Source organism: Myxocyprinus asiaticus, chromosome 2 (genome assembly GCF_019703515.2).
Source record: "Myxocyprinus asiaticus isolate MX2 ecotype Aquarium Trade chromosome 2, UBuf_Myxa_2, whole genome shotgun sequence".
Taxonomy (NCBI): Eukaryota; Metazoa; Chordata; class Actinopteri; order Cypriniformes; family Catostomidae; genus Myxocyprinus; species Myxocyprinus asiaticus.
The window spans coordinates 48,260,501-48,278,971 of NC_059345.1; the positions used below are offsets into that span (position 1 = coordinate 48,260,501).

The window sequence follows — 18,471 nt, forward strand, 5'->3', positions numbered from 1 at the left end:
TTATGAAGATGCAGTGTGGTGTATGGAGAAATAATTAAACAAAACAACAAAATAAAAGATACCAATCAAAAAGGCATTCTACAATATGAAACAACCAAGAGTGTTTATAAATAAAAGATTACATTGTGGAATTCCTCCTTACATAATAAAGTAGCATCTTATTGTACAACCATTTAAGTGAAATGATGGTACAGTCTTGTACAAGAAGTTTAACCCTTTGAGCACGAGGTTGAAATAAAACTTTAGGGTGTTACTTTTCATTACTTTTTTCTTCTCATTTTCATATCATCTAATTAAATAACATATTTATAAAACTATTGTGCAAAACATTTTCATTAATGTCTTCATATATTGTGCACCAGTAGATAGTCATACTCGTCTTAAATAAAAAAAAATATAAAATGATGCATAATTTAGACAGAAATTAGTTTATATGTTTTTATGTACATATTTTTACACCGACCTGAATTCATAAAGGCCCCTGATTTGAGCAAACTAAAAGACTGTATTTTGGATTCACATATATTTCTGCACTGCACGCTGTTGGAGTATAAGAAATGATCTATCAGACGATGTGATTTTTGAGTGGTCAAAATAACCTAGAACTTGCCCGCTCAAACTCATATGAACTTGGAAATTTCCAATCTCTAATTTCTCTCTTTTTTATTTATATTTTTAATTTACGTACTCAGAGGGTTAAATGATATTTTTTTTTTTTCTTTTTTTTTTTCTGGTGACACCAGCATACTTATGTCAATGTAAAAAAAAAAAAAATAAAAAAAAGAGAGAAGAAGAGAGAGAGAGAGAGAGATAAAGAAAAGCCCAGATTTAGTTATCAAATATTGAACTAAACCATTTCATTAATGCATGCAGCTTACTGCATCTCAAGGATGCCAAAAAATCCAATTTACACAACTTTTAAATACATACAACTTCATTTTAAGTCTTTTTTTTTTTTTATTTACCTTCATATTTTACAAGTGACAAAAGCACCTCTTTACTCAACACTGCACATTTAGAAAATTACCATTTGTTTTTCTCTGTTTTTAATTTTTAACTAAAAATGCAGAAAGTGAATGTCTCTGGGGCTTAATGAGTGTTCCCCTGAGGAAAACTCCAAAAGATGTGCCAAAACTAAACAGTAGTGTTCTGGCATCTATGTGCAGTTAGTTCTTCGGTAGTTACTTTCAGTTATTTTAATATATATATATATATATATATATATATATATATATATATATATATATATATATATATATATATATATATATATATATTCATAAGAAATGTTAATTGGAAAGGCTTGGAAAAAAGGACAGAGCTAAAGAGATGAGAGACAGTTTTGTCCTTGGCCATCGCTAATGTTTCTCAAGTTCACTAACATACATAAGATGGTCCTCAGGGGATTTACCATGGGTCTTACTCAGATGGAGCTTGACAGCGTGCTTACTGGCAAAAGTCCGGTTACACAGTTTACACTGATATGATGTGCCATTAGCCTCCTCATCTGGGGAAGGGGAGGGGGAGAGTGATTGAGGACTGGGGTTGGGGATTGAATGGGCCAAAGAATGCACCTGGGCTGCGAGCAGTTTCTCAGAGAGCCCCTTGGTGTGGCGTGAGATCTGGCTAACTAGTTGCTCTCCTGATAACTTAGCCAGGTCCCTGAGCCGGAAGCCCAGATGTGACTCAAGATGGCTAACATAGGTGGAAGGGGAACGGATTTGTGATGCACAGTCACTACAGAAGAAGACAGGGTGGCCAGAGTCAAGATTTTTCAAGAATTTTGTGCCACCTGTCCGTCTCAGCTGGTATTTGACGTTGGCCAGCCAGTGGCTGATAGTAGTCATTGAGAGGCCAGTAAAGCGGGAAATATGCATACGCTCCTGTGGACTGAGGTCTGACATAATGTACTTGCCATCACCTGTTTGCCTCAAACTGGAGGCAAACTGTGCCTGTAGGATAAGTAGATGCTGAGGATTCCAGTTGGACTGCCGGCCTTTACGTTTCTGAGCAGGAGAAATCTCCTCTGATTCCTCAGGTGTTGACCCGTCAATATCGGAGCGCTCTGAAAGACTTGTTGGTGTGGAGGACTTGGACGTGTGGTTCTCTGTGAGGTTGCGTAACATATCAGAGATGTCAGACAGGGCATTCTCACGCAGAGGTGAGTTTGACATGAATGAAGCAACCGCAGATGAGGCCTTGGTCATGGTGATGGTTGATGAGGGTGAAATCGAGGTGGGAGTGGAGGTGGCGGAGGACAGGGCAGCAGATCCCAGGGAGTTGCTCTTATCGCTCTTGCCTTTGGTCAGATCAATAGGCTGGTCATTGTTGATGTGGTAGAAGTAGCGATCCAGATGCTCGTTTGTTTTTTTGGTCTGAGAAGGAGTGGAGGCAGCTACAGCTGCCTTCTCTGCCAGGCTGTTGCTCATCTTGAAAAGCATGCTCATGGGGTCAAGGGATGGCAGAGCAGGTTTGGCAGCTTTGCCAAGGTGAACATTCATGACAGACTGAAGCGCACTTAAAGGGTTGACAAATGGCTGCTCTGGAGGATGGTCAGTTATGATAGCAGTGCTGCTGCATAAGGTGGAAACAGGGGTTTTGGCAACATGGTCAATGCCATTTTCCAGAGATTCTTTTGTGAAAGCATTACTATTTGAGTCTTTGTGAGTGTTTCCATCACCATTGGCCTCAGGGGTTTTGGCTCCTCTTCTTTCCTTGGGGGACTCCCCTCTGGCAGATTCTCCTGCATCACTACTGCAAGGAGAAGGAGTGGTCCGTCTAAGTGGGGAAGTCCTAGCTCCAGGATCCCGCATCTTCTCCTCTACTTTGGCCACTTTTTCTGTCACTTTTTTGACAAGCTCCTCCATGGCATGGAAGTTGTTTTTGAGCAAAGGGGATGTTTGGCAACTAGGTGGAGAGATTAGTGGTTGGATTTTGGTAGGAGACAGAATTTCTTCTCCAGAAAACATGTATTTCAAAGGGGAACTTTTCCCTGAGTTGCGCAGAGAAAGTTTCATAATGTTTGGAAGCTGGTAGGCAGCATGAATACTGGGGTAGCCTCCCCAGCTGGGTGTGCCATTCTGTGCTTTGTTGATAGCAGATGTTACTGTATTCTCTAGAGACTTCAGAATGTCAAATCCCCCCTTTGGGCTTTCTTCAAGATCTTTCTCTGTCAAGTATGGATATTTGGATGAAACTTCAAACTTTTCTTCTGTCTCACTTTCTGTTGCCTTCTTTTCTTTGCTGCTATTATTTAGCTCGTTGGTACATTCTACTTCCTTCTCTTCCTTTTTTATCTCCATGGGTGTAATGGAAGGGGAAATACTAGGGGGAGGAGGTGCAGGTGGTGGTGGGGAGAATGCAGTAGCAGCTAGTGGAACTGACTGTACCTTGTCTTCATTAGTTGGTACAGTGTTAGGAGCAGTTGTTGGTATTGACTCCATGATAGGTTTGCCTTTCTTGATTGCAGAGTTAGTGACCTTAATGAAGTGACCTGTGACCATCATGTGGGCTGTTAGCTCCTGCAGTGTGTCATGCGAGCTTCCACACTCCATACACTTCAGGATCTGGGATTTCTGTGACTCAAACTGCCATGCATAGCTTGCACCATTCTGGTGTCCATACCGATTGTTGGGTGTGATGTAGGGATTGGGAATCTTTTGAAAAAGGTCACTGGGGTCAGATAAAGAGGGCTTGGGGGTGCCACCATTGGAGTCTGGTGAGCTGGGGAGTTCTAGCTCAATGGGGGCTCTTTTACGAGCTGAGGAGATAATCTTGGCTGCCACCGGTGTTACAGGTTCCTTAAGAGGCACTTTCTGGTAGTGTTTCGTCTTGATCATGTGAACACTGAGGTCCTGCAGTGACTCAAAAGAATGACCACAGTACATGCACTTAAGAACTTTCTGTGCATCCTCTTTTCCTTCCATCTCAAGGAGGGAACGCTTGCGAGGCTTTGACCAGCGCTTGGTACCTTCCCTGTCTGTCTCATGGTTGTCATCTCGATAGTGACCTGTCTCATTCATGTGTACCGTGAGCTCAACCAGAGTGTCATAAGCAGCACTGCAGTCTTTGCAACGGAACTTGCTTGCACCAGTGAAGATGGAGCCATACAGTTTTGTGCTCTGTCGGTAAAGCTGCACAGAACTAAATAGGTTTGGCTCGGATGCTGGATGCAGCAGTCTACTTTGGTTCTGCGAAACATGCTGTAAGGTCTTAGCCACGGCTGTCTGGTGCCAGTCATAACCTCCACTACCACAGCTACTGCTGCTGCTACTACTGCTGCTGCTACTACTGTGACTACGTGGGGGCTTTTCTGCTGGCTGCTGAGACATATTCAAGTTCAGAGATGACCAGTAGGAGTTGGTCAGAAAGCTAGTGTAGATAGCTTTCATCTGCTCAAGGCTGTCTGGGCCTAGTGGTGCCACCTCCTCACTGCTTGGCATGGCGGTTGTTGTCATCATCATAGATGAAGTTGAAGAAAGTGAGGTGATAGGCTCCTTGGCTGAGCTGTCCTCTTCATTTTTTACTGATGCACTCTCAAAGTCTGACATGCGGTCACTAGTCTCACTCAGGTGTGACTCGCTGTCCATCTCGTGGCTGGAGATATCAGCAGGTGGAGACTCGTGGAAGCCTGGTCTGTCTTTAAGGAGTAAGTCCTTGTCTTGGCACAAATACTTCATGGCAGGTTCCTCCTCCAGAGCTGAATCGTCTCCCTCAACATCCTCATCTAGTAAGGCAGCCTCCTTCAGCTCCTCTGGCACATACGCTGCAGGTAAGAAAAGAGATAAAAAGAAAAGAAAGAAAAGACATGTTATCACAGTGTCCAATTGTACACACAAAATACATTGCCTACTATGGTTGATAGACAGATGATAGAAATGTCAGGCATCAGTGTTTCCCTACAGCACTGACAAACAAAACAATCAGCCAGGCGTTTTTATATCATAAACTGTTGCACTAATTCCTTCTCTACTTTCCTATTGCATAACATTGCCACATGGAATGAAGTACTGTTCCTCCCTTCCTTTGTTCTGAAAAAAGTGTGAGACACAAAAAAAGAGGAGGAGGGGGTTTAAAAGAACAGAAAAAAATTACTCTTCAAACTGAAGTTTCCACCTTATTCTTCTCAAGGGGCAACAGCTTGAAATTAAAGCTAAATTTGAAATTAATGAAGCACATTCTGGAGGTGGCATTCGTTTCTGAAGTAATAAATTACTTGTATCAACCTCAGAGACAGCAGTTCCTGTCTGTCAATTAATATGTCTTATGCATCTTCAGCAGCCCCTAATGCATTCCCAAACAGAGACACTCACCATTTAAATTAAGAAAGAATTCTCACTCATTACCCAGCTAAGGCTCGCCTGCTTGTAAATAAATATGATCGTATGTACATTTCTGACATAAAAATCCTTGCAACAAACACATTTTGTGTCAATTACGAAAGATTAGAAAGTTGAAAGTTATCATTTACAGTTTAGCCTGGAGAATGCAACTGCTCATAAAAAATGGTCATGTTATGTGCAAAGCAGCAAGATAAAAAAATTCTCTTTTTAACTTTGATGCAAGTGCAAAAAGACAGGGAAAGAGAAAGAGAGACAGCATGAGAAATGTTATACACTGAAATAATTCTGTGCATTCCTTACTGTGTCTGTTAATCACACTTTTGACCAGGTATGTAAACAATGGAGGGAGAGGACACTCCATTGGTCACACTGGTTTTCTGTGAACACATTCTATCTTGTCTAAATACCACAACTGTCAAACTAGTCATGCCAAAACTTCAACACACAGCAGATAGATTTTATTCTAAATATAATATGTCAATTTGTCTAAAAGGGACATTTGATACTCCAGCCTTTGCTCAATAAAGACAACAGTTTGAAAATAATCAACTATCGAACAATTTTATAAATTAATATAAGAACCCTAAAAATCTCTTTTTAGGTTACTAATGGGATTTAAGCTGTTCTTGACACACACACACACTCATACACACAAGACACTGTCATGATGCAACCATGTTGGTCATGTAACAAATAAAAAGAAAAGATTACAACGAATGCCATCAAAATAAGGACAGACATTTTGTAGCTCTCTGACGAATGATGCCAAGGGTTTGGCAAAGGCACAAAAGGATTTTTAATTTTTTTCCTGGTTTTAATGTACATACCTCATGTCTGATTAATATTTACTATTTATTTGATATTATTAATTTTTAATATTACTTTATTATTATCATCATCATCATCATCATCATCATCTTTGTTATTACAAAATACAATTAAATTGACAAATCCCAAAATAATGTAATATTATGTATTCCCTTCTAGTGTAAATTGTAAATATGATATAGTTGATATCTGAACTGTGCATATTTGTATCAAACTGAAATGCAAAAAAAGTCATTAGGAAATTGCATAAGTCCTAGAACAAAGGACAAAATCTTTTATTTTTATTTTCAAAACAAGATAATTTTTTTACAGCATTATTATTAGGATCCATCTTCTTACACACATCACAGCCAGTCTGTGAAATTGAGTCACCCCCTACACAAATCACAACCAACTGTGATCGTGCAGCACACACAAACATTCATGCACAAGCTCACACACAGCCATCTGTTCTGAATCAGCCAAAACGACAGCTGTTTAAGAGAACAATGCCTTCGTTCAGGAAGCAGGAGAAGCCGAGCTTTACATCAAGGCCAAATAGCAATGTAAAATCCCCTTCCTTCAAATACATACACTGACTTTAAACCTCCTCACAATGCTTTCAACACACACACACGCACGCACATAAAATGTGGCAGATGTACCAAGACATCTTTAGCTCCCAGTAAACCACTACATGTTAAAATATAAGGTCAACCTTGAACGTAATTACAAAAAATGATTAGCTGGTAATTAAAGTTAAAAAGGAGGGTCGGGTGCTGGTGGGAGAAAAGAATAAGCACACGAGAGAGAAAAGTGTTTGCTCATCACTTCAAGTATAAGCAAACCTGTCTTGTGGTAACCTTGACCTGAACTTGACTGAATGTGGAGCACAGAGTATAAGTATTACCGGTGAGTAGGTGTACGCCCTACGGCAAATCTGAATGTGTGCGTATTTTGTTCAAAATTCATTTTCTGACACCAAACACAAAATTAGCCCAGCTTGACAACACAACAATCGGCCCCTGGCTAACGGGAAACCTGAGAGGAGTGGAAAAAGGTGAGAAGAAAGTAGAGACAGGGGCTAAAGAGAGAGATAATCTGTGACCCACACACACACTGAGTGTTGGTGCATGTCCTGGCTGTAATCCAGGTTCCCAAGTCCCCAGTGTACCCAGAGTCTGTGTGTTCTGGCTGGGAACAATATTGAGATTTCATCCTTGGACCTTCTGAAGCCAATGCTCTGGTCCAGGCCTAGCCACACCACACAGGTGCTGTTTTAATTAGAAAACAGGATGCTTTGATCCAAGAGTGGTGGTGGGGAGGTAAAATGAGAATGACCTCCCAATGATTTGGCGTCAGATTGGAAGAAGAGCTTGATCTAATTTACACTTGGATGTCCAGGGAGACAACCAGCAGAGAATGCTGTTTTCTAAAGCAGTGGAAAGCGTAACCTTGCAAATTTAGATGGCCATCTGGGTCTGGACTATTAGAACGCATACTATCTGCAAAATTATAAGAGTGAGTGAAAACCTTAATACATATCAAAGTTATAAAAATATCCCCAAGACATTTCATCAAAAGAACAAGACTGAATGCTGACAATACTGAGTGTTATGCAAGTTTGTTTAAAAACAATGTGCAATCTTTAGAATTATTTCAGGAACTAAGGTGTTCTTATAAGTTTAACTAAATGAGCTTGTAATCCTCAAGTACACAGGATATTTCTAGAAAGTTTCTAGAAAGTTTTGTACTCTATTCTAGTGGTCGACCAATGTGGATTTTCCAATGGCTGATATGTAAAAAGCAAGGTGGCTGATATATATATATATATATATATATATATATATATATATATATATATATATATATATATATATATATATATATAAACACATTTAATAATAGCAAATGAGATTAAATGAAAACCTCTTATTTTTATATTTACTCAAAATTCACTAAAACATGACAACAGAAAATATGCATTATGTTTTCAGTACATTTTGAAACTGTATTTGCTAATCTGCCAAGTAAGCATAGTTACCATACTATGCAGATATTCTCAAAATGGCCAAATATCAGCAAATTTATCTGCCTGGTCTGTAAAATGGTCTATCACTAATCTGCTCTATGATGGACAGAGCATGCAAAAGTAAAAAGTTAGATTAGAACAGAAATAATGTCTAAGCCTTTAATTGTCATGTATTTTTAATGTATGTTTCATACGGTGCAAGGAAAATGTAGAACTATATGTGTGAACCAAGTAAACACCCCTCTCATCTGCAGGCATTTGTTCTTGTTTGCAATCGGCCTCACTGATACAGACAGCAGTTGAAGTCGGCAGCCGAGTCCAATACTTCTGGGTGTGCAGATGAGCTGGAGAGAGTGAAAGAGTGAGTAGTTGGTAATTAAAGCTGCTATATATAGCCCCTAAAGCCCACATTTATAATGGGAGGTAACTCTCTCTAATATGCCACTATCTGCAATGTGATATCATTAAGAGGAAAATGGTTTGTAGCCTTAAGCAGACAGGCTGTCTGTGTGTGGCTGGAGAATATGAGATAGCACCAATCCACTGCTCTTCTCCTCTTTCCTCTCCTCCTCCTCCCACACTCCTTTCCTCACCTCCCATCCATCTCTCCTCGGCTATCATGACCCGCGTTAATGAAGTTAATTGAATCTGAGATCAATAATGCTTAATTATTGCAATTTGACATGCACAGACAAATTGGTGGGGAGGCCAGACGTGTACGCATGCATGTGGATGTTAGAGGAGATGTGTGTGTCCTGTGCAGGGGTGGGCGAGAGGGCATGGCTGGACAGAGAAGGGAGAGAGAGAAGGATGGACGAAGCAGACAGGCGTGCCATCGATTCCAAAGTGACGCCCCATCGACCAGGCCCACTGACTGATGGAGGCCCTGCTTCAAGGCTAGCCAGAGAGAAAGAGAAAGCTCAGTAAGACCTCTCTAACCAGCTTTCCCTGCCCAGTCCACAAACAGCACATTGAGATGGATTGGATGGATGGAGGAGTGTTACAGAGAGAAAACAAAAGAAAGAAAAGGCAGACGCAGATAAGGGGTTTCTACCTATGGAACCATTGATGTTTTGTTTATAGAATGCTTGGCCTTTACCAAGCGATAGTTACCATGGATATAACCGTAACGAGTTCCACTTTGCTGCATTGTCTCAGCAACCAGATAGAGATCAGATATTTCTGATATCGTTTAAGGAATATTTTTTAAACTAATGTCCATGGACAAATAATAAAGTAGTTATTTACAGTGCAGCATGCTTGACTGCTATAGGTTTACACTGCAAGACAATTATGCTTAAGCCAATAATGTGTAAGGTCATGTAAACACCTTAAACGGTTTTCTTTTATTGGGGTAAGGTCATAGGCAAAAAAAGATCCATTCAGGTGGATTTTTGCCCATTACCCGATTTCACAATGCATGCAAACACCTTTCCGGAGTTCATACCGGCTTATCAAGTGCACGCATGTCTGTTTACTTTTTGACATCAAAAGCAGGGAAAAATCAAGTCTCATGTAATCGCAGTTTTATTATCTTGTTGTTGTTTTTTTTTTTAAAAAGCTGATTTTGTTTTATTTTTATATATTTATCAGCGAATTGCTCTGTATGTACATGCGCTCATTGTTATAAAAATTTTGTTAAACGACTGCATGCTTTAGAGACAATCCATACATATTAAATTGTAAATACTGTATCTCAGGAATATTCCTTTACAACAGTCACAGATTTCCAAAACATTGAGTACACTAAGAATTATTAATATGCACTACAAACTAGTGATCAACCGATATGTTTTTTTAAATGGCCGATGCCAATATCCAGAGAGCAGGGTGGCCGATAGGCTGATACAATGCTGATATATCACACAATTTAATATAGAAAATAACATAAACATAAAATTGCTAAAAAATGAATAAACTCTAATTTAGCACACTATTTACTCAATTTCACACTAAACTTTATCTTTGTAAAAAAATAATCTAAATAAATAATATTGTATTTTAAATAGTAGATAGCAGTTTCTTCTGATTTCTGTTTAGTCATCAAATTGTAGTAATTTATTTGCACATGAAGAAATTGTGAATATATTAGGAAGAAGGTAATAACAGTACACACAGTCGTCCATCAACCATGGATGGCATGTCCACGTTAGCAATTGCATTTTCTAAAAAAATATAGAATCAAACCAATTGTACATTAAGTGCGTAGTGAATAAGACATTTACATATAGCGCACGTGAAGCGCTTTTACTTTTACGAGCAGCAATCTCCTGACAGTTAAAATGGCCTGGATCGCATGCTTGGATTGTCACGGAGTCACCGTCATGATTTGTGAATCAGAGGAACTTTTGATCCTGATCCTGAAGTTTTTGATTCTGGCTGATGGAGTGCTCGATGGGAAGAAAACGTTGGATTTCCGTGAGGTTCGTGAATTACATCTTTTTACATGAGATATCTGCATATTTGTAGATGGTATATAATAGAAGTTTTATTAATATTTGCCTTTTATCATTAGAAAAGTTACAGGGAACTGTTGAGGAGAGACTGTTAGAATACGTGCTTCAGAGGAAGATTTATGGACATCCCACATGATGCTGGATCTGCTGAAATTGTGTGAGGTTGGTATATTACATCTGTTTAAAGGAGATATGCACATATTGCATATTTGCAGATGGTGTATGATATTAGTCTTATTGATATTTGCCTTTTTATCATTAGACAAGTCAGTTAAAAGTTACAGGAACTGTTGAGGAGAGAGAGGGAGAATGAAACAGGTGAGCACTTTAACATTATGAGCTCAAATGCATCTGTCGCGGCTCTGATATGCAGACCATTTAAACGGACACTATGTTGCACACCGGTCTATTATTGCAGTAACACGATGGCACATAACAAAACAAACTGTGACTGGTTGTTTACATGTCTCAGCCGCTTCACATGCAAGCAGGCGATTCTAAGCACCCTCAAGTAACAAATCGGCTAAAGGGGAAAATGTATTGGCCGATGCTGATAATGAAAAAATTCAGAATATTCAGCCGATTTATTGGCCTCGGCGATTTATTGGGCAACCACTACTACAAACCTTTAAGATCTTTGCATCTTTTGCTATAATAATGTGAAAAGGAGTGATTATGTCTGAGAATGAATGAGAGCGAGAGAGCAAGCAAACTGGTTTGGATTAAAGAAAAGAAACAGGGCTGGAGCTGCATCAGTGCTGGCAGAACTGAGAGAGAGAGCTGGTAAACACAGACGCTAGCACGGCTAATCGCCCGCTCATGCCACTCAGTGGAAGAGCCCCTGACAGTGTGTGTATGTTTACACACCCCCGCCCTCCCCCCCCCTGCATGTGCACAGCAACCGGTAACCACGTTGGAGAACAGAGCTTCCCCCTGCTGCCATAGCACCTCCACTGGAGTTAACACTCCTACACGGCATCAAGATTCGACAGCCTCCAACACACACATGAGCACTCAGTCATACAAATGATCTGTGTGCAACACAACAACATACAAACAAAAAGTTGATTTATATTCAACAACACCCTCGGTGCTGATGCAGGCATTTAGAAAACCCTTGCTGATGAAATGCAGAGGTAGTGATCATGTCTTTAACCTCTGATGAGAGCGTTTAAGCAAACAGAACAATCACTAATTGTTAAAATAACTGCTGAACTGAAAATATAATTTGATCATTGACTTCTTTAATTATATATCACTCGCTGACCAAAAGCTGTTCTGTTGACAAAATCATTTTGGAGCCATATCCTCTCGAGACACCTCCAATAAAAACCTAAGATGTGCTTTTTGGATATATTCCTTCAGATATTTGAACCATGATGTTAAAACAGCACAGCATGAAAATTCTCAGGAGTAAATACACACTCCACCTCTTTCAAAAGGCTATCAGTCACTATCGAACATTAACATTTGCCAAGAAAGCGCCCTACGAGATCTTCAGAAGATTTTTCGCAAACCTGATATAAGCACTTTGGTGTTAGACACCAAAAAAAAGACTGCAGTCTCAAACATGGATTGGAGGAGAGTCTGCTGCCACAAAATGTAGTTTCTTAAAAATAAAGACAATCCCTTCATGAAAGTAAAGTTTAGGTAAGACATTAGTATTCTAGTTTGTTTCAGTAGGCTAATCACCCTTCAGCTTCTCCACAGAGACCTATCCGTAAAGCTATGCATATGTGGATTGAAGGATGGGCAATAGGTCGATGTAATCAGATATCGACGATATCTGACAAATATCCCGATGCCGATTGTGATAGTCATGGACAGGCGATGCTAATCTAAATATTAAAAGCATTATAAATTAAAGAAGCCGGTTGTGTCCATTTTCACAGCTGACATTTTCTCTGAATAGCATTAAACTTTTTCCAGTTATAACCTACTCTCTTGACTCAGACATGTCTTGTAAAAAATACACTATGGCCTAGCAACTAGATCAAAAACAGCACATATATTAGAAATGTCATTATTAAAGAAATACAGCCTGTCGGGAAAAGACATTATTATGAAATGTCATTAAACCAAAAATAATGAGAGTGGTGAAACATTGCAGTTTTTATGTAAAACTTTTACTCAGAAGTTGTTCAAAGCACATTGCTTTGTGTCATCCACTTGTTTTCAACATTCACTCCATAAAGAAAAGTTTTGTACTGAAATATTTCTTGCATATCGCCCAGCCCTAGACTGAAGTTAGCATGGTTTTTACCTTTTACTGTGTTATTAGCGATTTCTTTTTTTAAGTCTTAAATAATATTATATTTAGTGTCCTATTCACTCAAGAACCACTTTTTGTTCTCCTGCTGAGGTAAAGTAACGGTGTTTGATTCTTACTGCTCATGTCATTAATACTTAATGTGTGAAAATACTTGTTTACTTATATGCAGGTCCAGACGAAAGCATCAGACCTTTTCCACATTTGCTGCACTGATTTATATGGGGCAAAATCAAATTAGCCAAAATATTTAAAGAATGAGCATGCAATGGGCTAAAAATATGCAGAAATTGTGAATAACAGATGTTCCAGTTAGGTGAAAATCTGCAGATTCTGTGTGGGCCTTTCTAACTTAAAAATGACATAAACTCACAAACAAAGCAATGACGAATTGAAGACATCCTCAAAAAATAATACGGCCATGTTATTTTAGCTATTTCTATTTTATAACCAAGCTTTTTGTGTACCTACAATGTCTAGGAACACATTCACAGCTTAAAATAGGATACACTTCCAACTAAGGTTAACTTCAGACCCAGGTCTATGATCTGTTTTTCAGGATATCACACTGAAACTCAATGGTGAAAGTAGCTGTTCTCTGAACGATGAGCGAATGTTCAGGAGCTGAAAGCTATGTTTGCAGCAGGTGTTTCCTGTATGGAAGTGACACTAGATCAACTTAGTGTGCACTGTGCTCACCTGTGCAGACTAGATGAGAAAGCATTAAGGAAAAAAATGCATGTGTATATTTGTCTATCTGTGAAAAAGAAAAAAAACATATAGGAACACTGGAATGAATTTATGTTTCTCATATTAAAAACCTTCTGATCTAATGGCATATTCTTAAAAGCTTGAAATTAGTTAATTAAATGAAGGCATGTTTTCTAAAAATAAGTGTTTTGATCACTATATAATCCACATATTTGTGTTTTTTCATGGTTTTGATGACTTTTCTATAATTCAAAAATGTCGAAAATAGTAATACTTTAATGTAGATATGGGCATAGATGAACTCTGCTTTATCAATGATCAGTGTGGTGTGTGTGTGTGTGTGTGTGTGTGTGTGTGTGTGTGTGTGTGTGTGTGTGTGTGTGTGAGTGAGTTTTTTTTTTTTTTTACAAGGAATTTTTTTTCGGTTACACACTATTAATTACAGTATAAAAATCATTAAGTCTACGGAGATTCCTCGTAATGATAGGAGTACCAACGTGTGTGTGTGTGTGCGTGCGTGAGTCTGGAGACAGGCACTGTTGTCTATAGCAGCCCTCAAACAGACACCACAAACAATTATAAAACAGAGAGACGATGATCTCCAGCAAACGATCCACCCACCCGCCTTTGTTATTCAGATGTGCTCCACTTGAAGAAGTCACATTCCTAAAGCACAGGGCAACTAGAGGTCAGACACACACACACTCAAACAAACAGGGATCTCCCAAGAGGCCAAAAACGAGGGAGAGGGAGGGGCAATAGTCTTTGAATGAGTTTACATGTGTATCTTACTGAGATAGCCCTCTTTGAATCTCTGTTTTGCTCTGTGAGTTGTGCTGTTCCTCTTCCCCTTTCAGTAATTCCACCCATAACATGTCTTTCCCTTCATCCCTCCCTCTGTCTTTCCCTCTGTCCCACTCAGAATCACAGGAGTGTGTCAGTCTCCCATTAGAGAGGGTTGCTGGGTAATGGGAGAGAACAGATCTGCCTTGCTGCGATCCCCAGGGCCTCACTCGGCTCAGCTACCACACACACACATAAAAACACATATTAACACCGCAATATAAACACACTTCTGTGTGTGCACAAAGGAAAATATATAAAGAAACAAAACCAGGCAAAATAGACAACATAAATATGCAAAAAACAGTCTGATGCAAACACACGAGACACACAAATAGACAAGATCTCTGATTTAAAACGAAAAAAGTCACTCTGTTTCACCCACGTACACAAGCCCTGAACTTGGCAGATATGTTAGGCAGCAAAATAATAGGCATTTTCCAACCCATAATGCAGAGTGTTAGCCAGTGGCAGTCCACTGATTTAGGTACTACGTTAAAACGTCAATCTGAAGGCCTTGAAAGAGCGAGGGAGAGAGATAGAGGAGTAGGAGGGTATGTGTAGATACACAGAGAGAGTGGGCCTGAAAAGCAAAGAGGGGAGAGATAGAGAGAGAGATGCTCCTAATGGTAGACAAGCAGTCATCTAGTCGCTGGCTCTCTCCATTCAGTGTGTCACTGGGTATCCATTACCTGCCACTCTCCTCTGATCTCTTTAGACAGCTCTGATCAAAAGATGTCATTTGACCTAGTCGCCCACTCATGCCGGCCCGCCGGGGTATGTGGCCCGCAAGCACGGGGTGGGGAGGGGGGTGCCTCACCCGTAAATAAAACGACATCATCGCTTCAGCGTCCCGTCATGTTCTCTGGCCGATTATGATAATAGTGGATCTGTCAGCACGTAAACGGACAGGGTAGCCGTGGCGCTAATATGCCGGATATAGCCTCTCTGCCTCTGCCTCCTTCGCTCCTGCTACTCTCTTTATTGGGTTGACTTATCCCTCTCTTGCGCCTTCTCCTCTCATTGGATGGCACCTGAGAAGCAAGCCCTGCTTGTTGAGGATGTCAGGGTTAATCTGTTAGCATCGAGCTGGGCCGCGGAGGCAAACAGAAAGAGATTTGCCTTATTCTGATTTGGAGGCCGACAGGGCAGAGGGTGTAGATGAGCTGGGAGGGGACTGATTGTCTATGATATTGCTCACGCTGTGTTTGAGAGACGAGCTGCGGGGCGGATGTGAAAACAGACACATAATCTAAACAAAACCAGACATAGGAACAACACATCGGCACACGGACACATCATATAAAATGAAGAAAATTACACAGGCAGTTGGACTCTGCAGAGGCAGCACAGCAAAAGGCTGGGAAATGCACGAGGTTTTAGAGGGGAGAAAAACGGCACACAATAAAGCGAGAAAACAACACTGCTCGGAGGCAATTTAGACTGCAAAACACAAACCATTAAGTTTGTGCATTATCTTTTAATTTAATCTGGAATGATTTATAATCCATCGCGCAAGGCTTCAACCATATCCAATTATTCTCTGTGCCTTGATTGACAACAAAGGTGATTTATTAAGCTAATAAAAAGTGATGTGAACCCAGACCCCCCCCCACCCCGACACACACCCTCCGACCCCATTTTGAAAATAGCCAGTCAGAGAGACACTTTAAAGAGACACTCTGTGTACAACAGTGCAGCCGTTTATTGCCGCCCTTGGTCACAGGGCTTGGGTAAGTTTTGTCCTTTTAACCCTTCTTTGTCTTAGGAAACAGCACCCTCCTTTTGTCATTTGGGTCAGTTTTGACCCATATTGAAAACACTGGCCATTGATGTCTTAATATACATTTATTTCAATTACGTTTGGCATTTTATAATAACTAAACTATATTACAACAATTTCAGATTTATTCTGCTTGTAAAAAATCAACGAATTTTAGTACATGCCTATTTCACAAATGTATTTCCATTGCATTTTCCTGCAGTCAAAATGGGATCACTTTGCACGTCCAATCCAACAAATCCATTCTTCCCACTAATGTCAAACAATTTGTTGCAGTGTTACAGGGGTTTAAAAAGGTGCCGTAATAGTTCTTTCTGCCATCTAATGTGTTCGGAGAAAATTATATCCAATAGGTCTTTAAACATTGGGTGGCATTTAGCCCCATTGTACCATATCATCTAAAATCATGTTAGTAAACGCATTTAATAATATATTACCTGTTCAAAACCGTTAAAAAAAATACTCTGTGTACAAGAGAATAGGAGGGTTAACTGCAGTGGATAATATTAGGAGGAGCACTGATAAAACTTATCTGAGATCAATAGTCAAAAAAGAGCATTGCAATAATAAACCAGACTCCTGCACATAAAATAAATTGTGATTTTTCCAACCTGGTCTCTTGGAATCACGTTACTATAAGTACATTTAAGCAAAATAATTTTTACTTGACTCGTTGTACGTATCGTGGAAGTTTTCTGGTGAAACACTAGAACCAATAAAAAAAATTACAAATAAAATTCACACAAATCACAAACAAAAGATTGCACTGGGTAACAATTATTATTATTTTTTTTCCCCTGGGTAGTAAGTGTCATTTCCTAATTGCTTATGCTTCAAAAGTATAGAAAACGGCTATTATTCCCCACAAACTTTGCTTTTGTGACCAGGACAGTGATATTTTGAAATTTACCTACGGGTGAATTTGTGTCTTTTCGTTCACATAAAGTCAGAAAAAAACAACATATGAATCCAAATTAACATGTATTTATACTAAAGTAATATTCAAAGCCGTGCTGGTCCATAATTGTAACAAGTACCCATCTCTTCTCCTGGCTCATTCGGTGCACCTCAAAGAGGATTATAACTTGGAGACTTAAAAATGGTGGCATTCCTGGTGGATCTCCAAGGCGGTTTTACCAAGTTTCCCTGCTATCTTTGCCTTTGGGACAGCAGAGACACCAAGGCTCACTACCACAAGCGGAACTGGCCACAGTGGACCGAGTTCTCTGTGGGAAGGAACAACGTCAAGTGGGAGCCACAGGTGGACCCCCGGAAGCTGCTGATGCCACCACTGCACATAAAATTGGGCCTTATGAAACAATTTGTCAGAGCTCTATATAAAGGAGTCGGCAGCCTTCAAGTACCTTCAAGACTTCTTCCCTAAGCTGTCTGAGGCAAAGGTCAAAGCCAGTGTCTTCATTGGACCACAGATAAAGAAGGATTTTGGACTCATATGTTGTTTTTTTCTGACTTTATGTGAACGAAAAGACACAAATTCGCCCGTTTTCTCATTGGAAATAGGTAAATTTCAAAATATCACTGTCCAGGTCACAAAAGCAAAGTTTGAGGGGAATAATAGCCATTTTCTATACTTTTGAGGCATAAGCAATTAGGAAATAACACTTACTACCCATGAACAAAAATTGTGCTACATCGTGTTATTAGTTCATAAACACTTTTTGCCCTGTCCTTTACACAATGCTAGCTTGACATCTAAACACTTACTATACTGTGCATGACCTGTAAGGTGATACGTTAATGTTTACATTACATAACCAACTAAATGTACATGCTTGTTCTAGCGCAATCAAATTGTGTGGTAGCTAAAATAATAGACCGTATGAGTCTTGAGGGAACGTGAGTTGACATGAGCCGAAAGTGTCATATAAGCACTACAAAATAATTACAAAATTGATAAAGCATTAACCTTTGAAACCTGTTTGGGAGAACATTTTAATTGCTTTTAGCGCCACTCAGTGGACATTTCACCTCAGAGCTGCCGCGATATCCAAGTAGGAATCATGTAATATCATTTAGCAAAAATGCCATTATGGTATATTTTCAGAATTTTCATGAGATCAGGCTGAATGTCAAGAACTTTAATCTTTAATCTTTTTCATTGAATCTATCTTCAAAGAAACACCCAGGCTGCAAATGCAGTAGCTTTCCAACTACTGATGCACTGCAGAGGAAATTCACAGTAGCCACGTGAAGCCAACCTATTATTT

The 18,471-nt window shown here is 39.6% G+C and overlaps 1 protein-coding gene across 2 annotated transcripts in view; it reads right to left on the reverse strand.

Annotated features, from left to right (window-relative positions):
* Nucleotides 1–1,228: 1,228 nt before the first annotated feature.
* Nucleotides 1,229–18,471, reverse strand: part of LOC127409854 (teashirt homolog 3-like) — a 52,852-nt gene continuing 35,609 nt past the window's right edge. For both annotated transcript variants that reach the window (XM_051644760.1, XM_051644769.1), the window contains one exon: nt 1,229–4,765. In XM_051644760.1, the coding sequence (XP_051500720.1) occupies nt 1,359–4,765 (3,407 nt within the window). In that variant the 3' untranslated portion in view covers nt 1,229–1,358. The remainder of the gene's footprint in view (nt 4,766–18,471) is intronic.